Below are 6000 nucleotides of genomic sequence, written 5' to 3'. Positions count from 1 at the left end.
ACCGTGGTCTAGGGGGCGCCGGTTCAGACCCAGGCTGCTCGGGTCTCGCAGCAGCTCTGCAGCTGGGACCACAAGCGGCCGCTTCTCCCCAAAGTGTAGCTCTTAACTCTGGCGGAGCCCACTCCGCGTGGGGGGTGCCTCCCTTTCCGCCCCAGGGGTTGGACCCGAACGTGCGCCTTCCTCTCACCAGCCCCACTCGCCCCGCTGCCAGCAGCACTTGCAGGAAAAGTGTGGTCCGGCCCAGGGCGGGGTTGCTCCGGATGCGACCTGTACTGGTGATAGCTTCTCCCGATTCATCCGGGGGTCCTCAACACCCTTTCCTCCCAAGTCCCACTCAGCTTGTTGTGGCCACTCCCGGGTGCCCAATGTGTTCTGCTCGGGGCGCCCAGAGATGCTTGGCCAATTCCCAGCAGGCACTCCCCGGGCACGCCCTTTAAATCCCCCGCTCAGGGTATCCGCCTCCCCAAAGGATCCGTCTTGCCAGGGGGCAGGGTTCCAGTGGGTCCCGCGCTGGGCGCGGGCGCTAGACCCGCGGAGGGGAGGTGCAAGGGGCGGGGGAGGGTCCGCTTCCCACGTGGGGGCTGACGCCGGCTGCTCGGCAACGGCGGCTTGATCCTGGGGCTATAAAACCAGTCCACGGCTAGTGCGGCGGAGAAGCAGCGGCCCGGGCTTCAGTGCAGACGCCCAGCAGCCGGCGCGCCGCCGCCCGGCCACCCCCCGCACCTTCTCTCCCCAGCCCTGCTCTCTTGCCCAAACTCACGCTGCCCTCGGACCCCAGCCTGTCCCGTCGCGCTTAGCGCCTGAAGCTCGCCGGGCCAACGCCCAGGAGACCTCCTGCCTCGGCCGCGGCTCCTGGAGAGTAGGTCGCCCACCCTCCCGGGTCCGCCTGAGGACGGGGGCGCCTTCATGCGGCCCCCACACCCCTCACCCCGCCACCGCCGCCGCCTCCGAGCTCCGCGCGCTGCGCCCCAGCCCCAGCAGGGCACTCAACTTTGGAAGTCCCACGAAGCTCCGAGAGGCGGCAGAGTCCGCACCCTGGCCCCAACCTCGGCCCCGCCGCGTCTGCGGGAAGCGAGAGAGTCGGTGTTCGCTTCGGAGATGTAAGGAGAGAGACATAGGACCCCAAGCCAGCATCAGCACCCCTCGGCTGCCTCCCGGGTTGGGGGCGGGCCCCGCACACGGTAAGACCTCTTGCTTTCACTCAGGCTCAAGAGTCAAAGATATAGAAACAGATATATTTAATTTCCTGTTATCTTTCCAAGTCATCAGGCCACCGATGATTTTTGTTCTCTCTTCTTGAAGAATAAATCTCTCTTTCCCCATCGGTTCGATCTACTCTCTCCCGCCACTTAGAAATAAAACTTGGCTGTATCTAGGAGCTGGGAGCGAGAAGGCGCCGACCCCGAGCGACCGAAGCGCGCGGGCCGGGTGCGGTTCGCCGGAGCCGGGCCCATGGGCCGCTAGCGGTCCCCCAGCTCGGGGCCCGGCCTCCCTGAGGCCCCTTCTCCATGTGAGGCGCGGCGGGGCGAGCGGGGCGCGAGAGGAAGAGGAGGACCCACGGGCACCGGGCCGGAAGGCAGCTGGCAGCAGGCCCAGGCGAGCGGGCACCCGCGTTCATGTTCCGCCAGGAGCAGCCGCTGGCCGAGGGCAGCTTCGCGCCCATGGGCTCCCTGCAGCCGGACGCGGGCAACGCGAGCTGGAACGGGACCGAGGCCCCGGGGGGCGGCGCCCGGGCCACCCCCTACTCTCTGCAGGTGACGCTGACGCTGGTGTGCCTGGCCGGCCTGCTCATGCTGTTCACGGTGTTCGGTAACGTGCTTGTCATCATTGCTGTGTTCACAAGCCGCGCGCTCAAGGCGCCCCAGAATCTCTTCCTGGTGTCTCTGGCTTCGGCGGACATCCTGGTGGCCACGCTTGTCATCCCTTTCTCGCTGGCCAACGAGGTCATGGGCTACTGGTACTTCGGCAAGGCGTGGTGTGAGATCTACCTGGCGCTCGACGTGCTCTTCTGCACGTCTTCTATCGTGCACCTGTGCGCCATCAGCCTGGATCGTTACTGGTCCATCACCCAGGCCATAGAGTACAACCTGAAGCGCACGCCACGTCGCATCAAGGCCATCATCGTCACAGTGTGGGTCATCTCGGCCGTCATCTCCTTCCCCCCGCTCATTTCCATCGAGAAGAAGAGAGGCAGGAGTGGCCAGCCGTCCGCCGAACCGCGCTGTGAGATCAACGACCAGAAGTGGTACGTCATCTCGTCGAGCATCGGCTCCTTCTTCGCGCCCTGCCTGATCATGATCCTGGTCTATGTGCGCATATACCAGATAGCCAAGCGCCGCACCCGCGTGCCGCCCAGTCGTCGGGGTCCCGATGCCACCGCCGCCGCGCTGCCGGGGGGCGCCGAGCGCAGGCCCAACGGCCTGGGCCCAGAGCGAGGCGGCGTGGGTCCCGTGGGCGCCGAGGTCGAGTCCCTGCAGGTCCAGCTCAATGGTGCCCCGGGGGAGCCCGCGCCCGCAGGGCCGCCGGATGCCGACGCGCTGGACCTAGAGGAGAGCTCCTCGTCTGAGCACGCCGAGCGGCCCCCGGGGTCCCGCAGGTCGGAGCGCGGGCCCCGGGCCAAGGGCAAGGCCCGGGCGAGCCAGGTGAAGCCCGGGGACAGCCTGCCGCGGCGCGGGCCGGGGGCGACGGGGCCGGGGGCACCCGCGGCCGGGCCCGCGGAGGAGCGCTCTGGCGGGGGCGCCAAGGCGTCGCGCTGGCGCGGGCGGCAGAACCGCGAGAAGCGCTTCACCTTCGTGCTGGCGGTGGTCATCGGCGTGTTCGTCGTGTGCTGGTTCCCCTTCTTCTTCACCTACACGCTCACGGCCATCGGCTGCCCCGTGCCGCCCACGCTCTTCAAGTTCTTCTTCTGGTTCGGCTACTGCAACAGCTCGCTGAACCCGGTCATATACACCATCTTCAATCACGACTTCCGCCGCGCCTTCAAGAAGATCCTCTGCCGGGGGGACAGGAAGCGGATCGTGTGAGTGCGGAGTTCACGCCCGCAGAGCAGACTTGCGCTGACTGCAGGCAGCTGGGATCCAGGGGGCGCGTCTACGTGGTTCTGCCGAAACCCGGGTCCTGCCTGTTCCGAGTTTCTTGGCCCCAGGATGGCTCTGCCGCTTCTTGGGGGCATCTGCGCTCTCCTACCTGAGAAAAGTCCTGGCCGGGAGGGCCACACCCCCTAATCCAACCCCCTCATTATTGTTAGGACAGCTCCTCACTCAGAGCCATCTTCCTGGGTTCTTGGGCAGCCCAAAATCAGTATTGTTTCCTAAAAGTATTTTCACCTCCCCTGGGCCCAGCTGTCACAGTCGCTCAGAGCAAGCACGAGACCCCAGAGGGGATGGATGGCTCCCATAAGGGTTAACAGATGGGGTGGGGGTGGGGGTTACCCAGCCCTGGCTAATTACTCTCCCCCTTCCCCAACTCTATTTTTAAACAAATGCTCAGGGCAGCCCTGCTGGCCCTCCCATCCCCCCCTTGTAAATATACACTATTTTTGATAGTACTTGGGGGTGGGGGTGGGGTCCCAAATGTCTCTTGGCTTTTGATGTTTGAATCCTGGCTACTGGAGATGCCCTCCAGGCAGACACATTGTGTCTAGTTCAGGGCAAGCCTCTTTGCAAAGTGAGCCCTTTTTCTGGTGTCATTACCCTCTCTGTGTCCTTTTCACCAGCAACTGGTGACTGTCCCTTGGGACTGGACTTGCGTTGAGATTTCCTGAGGGGGAAAAGATTTCTGTCCATTTCCCCACCCCTGTGCCTAACAACATAATTGCCTTGTCCTATGTAAATATTACAAGGATGGACCAAGACAGAAGTAAATGAACCTTTCTGCCTTGCAGCAGCCCTGTGTATAAAGCCATTATTCTCGGATGCACCCTTTTTCACTCCAGTACTGCACTTTAAAACCTTCTCTTTCCAGTGTCGCCTTCCTCCCTTCCTCTGGGGCCACTGCTTGAAAAATATGTATGTTTCCATCTTGGATGTATGGGTTACCACTCCCTCCCTCAGAGTGCTGACTGTGGGAAATCTTTTACCTGCTGTTTTTAGACACTGAGAAGTGGAAATTATGTGGAAGAAGCAAACCTGATACAATTTGCCCAAAGTAAACAGTTTGAAGAGACAAATGGGCCTGCCCAACTGTACAGTTCCTGCCCCAAGAGCTCTTAAGTATCAAAGTGTTATCCATTTTTCCTCCCTGTTTTTCTGGTTGAGATCAAGTAATTGATAAACTCCCAAAGTCAAGGGAGAAGGGCGGAGACCTTGTTTACATCCAGGTTGCCCTATGTTTTAGACAGAGACTCTTTAAGGCCTGCGCTCATATTTCACTAAAGAAAAATTTATGTCAGCACATGTTGCTAATGACAGTGGATTTTTTTTAATAAAAAGTTTACAGATCAAATGTGAAATAAATATGAATTAAATGGGTCTGTTATCTGAGTTTTCAAAAGCGTTAAAAGGCTCTGGGAACATCTGAATTTATGTATATTTGAAATTAAAAAATACTTCTGCATTATAAAACACTTTAAAAAGGCCAAGCAGTAACAAAGCTGCCATTTATCATGTGTTTCTTCTTTGCTAGATGAGTTGGTGAGTCTGTTACAAGCTCTGTTTCATTTAATTGTCCCCCAAAGCCAGGTACTGTTATGATCCCCATTTAACAGGTGAAAAAAACTGAGTCTCAGAGGGCAAGAGATCTGTTCAAGGTTAACCACAGTGGGGGGAGGGTACTGCATACAGGGTGATCAGGTCTTAGGGTCTGTACTCTTCACCCCAGCGTCTTGCCGGAGTTATATCACTAAGACTTTGCAGAATGCTCCCAGCAGTGGAGTCTCTACACAAAGTGTGCTATATCTACAGAGCACTGGATTCCGAGTGTGTAGATACACACAAAGTGTGTGCATGCTGCAGTGTCTTTATGCCCTTACGTGTGTTAACCCTCAAAGTGTATACATCCCCCAAGTGTGGTAGATGCACAAATTATGCCATATACTCCAAAATGTGTACCACACCTAACAATGTAATGATATACAATATGTGGTACATAGCCCATAGTATGGTATAGGCATCCCAGGTAGTGCTAGTGGTAAATAACCTGCCTGCCAATGCAGGAGATGCCTGAGACAAGGGTTTGATCCCAGGGTCAGGAAGATCCCCTGGATGAGGGCATGGCAATCCACTCCAGGATTCTTGCCTGGAGAATCCCATGGACAGAGGAGCCTGCTGGGCTAAAATCTGTAGGGTCACAGAGTCAGACATGACTGAAGCGGCTTAGCACGCATGCATGGTATATGAAGCAATTGTGGTATAAACCTAAACAGAACTGCATACTATTTTGATCAGTTGAGTTGTCTCTGGCCAAAGGCTAGGATCCTTCCTGTTGCATTCCTGTAATATTGAGTTCTGTCCCGATGTCTAGGAGGGCTTAAGACCCTTGCCCCGTGGTTATGGTGATGGCACTTTGAAGCTGGAAGGGTCTAGAAATATAGGAATTCAACCCCTCATCTTCTTAGAGGAAGTGACCTGCTCAGGGTCCCACAGCTCTGGGTGACCTTCTGTTGGAAGCAACTAACCAAGAGTGGACTATTAATAGTTCTCATGTGTGTATTATAAAAGGCTGTGCTGGTGAAGGAGAGTCACTGTCCCAGGAGCTGGGTTTGAGAGGCAATCCCAAGCCACAGGTCCAAGTTTGGGGGGAGACGGGTTCGTAAGACCAGCCACCTACAACACACGTGCAGCCCAGCTCTGGATGCCCCAGAAGCAGATCGTCTGTTCACCTCCAGGTATTCCCCCTGGGCAGCACCTGCAATATCTCCTTATTAACTTTTTTGGGGTAGGGGTGGGGTGAGGGTGGGCTTCCTTCATAGCTCAGCTGGTAAAGAATCTGCCTGCAATGTAGGAGACCCCAGTTCAAATCCTGGGTCTGGAAGATCCCCTGGAGAAGGGATAGGCTACCCAC

The 6000-nt window shown here is 57.6% G+C and overlaps 1 protein-coding gene across 1 annotated transcript; it reads left to right on the top strand.

Moving 5' to 3' along the window:
* The first annotated feature begins 650 nt into the window (after positions 1 to 650).
* Positions 651 to 4590, top strand: ADRA2A (adrenoceptor alpha 2A). The gene is made up of 2 exons (XM_081540490.1): positions 651 to 1181; positions 1377 to 4590. Exon 2 carries the CDS (start codon positions 1617 to 1619, stop codon positions 3021 to 3023), a length of 1407 nt encoding a protein of 468 aa, XP_081396616.1. The 5' UTR covers positions 651 to 1181; positions 1377 to 1616; the 3' UTR covers positions 3024 to 4590.
* The last annotated feature ends 1410 nt before the right edge of the window (positions 4591 to 6000 follow it).

The sequence above is a fragment of the Giraffa tippelskirchi genome, chromosome 2 (genome assembly GCF_054371585.1).
Source record: "Giraffa tippelskirchi isolate mGirTip1 chromosome 2, T2T-mGirTip1v1.2.pri, whole genome shotgun sequence".
NCBI classification, from domain to species: Eukaryota; Metazoa; Chordata; class Mammalia; order Artiodactyla; family Giraffidae; genus Giraffa; species Giraffa tippelskirchi.
Note: the sequence above shows the minus strand (reverse complement) of the source record. Positions and strands in the feature narration are given on the sequence as shown.

Bases quoted from the DNA above. Each gene is read 5' to 3' on its own strand.
- ADRA2A (XM_081540490.1), top strand. From the start codon at position 1,617: ATGTTCCGCCAGGAGCAGCCGCTGGCCGAGGGCAGCTTCGCGCCCATG.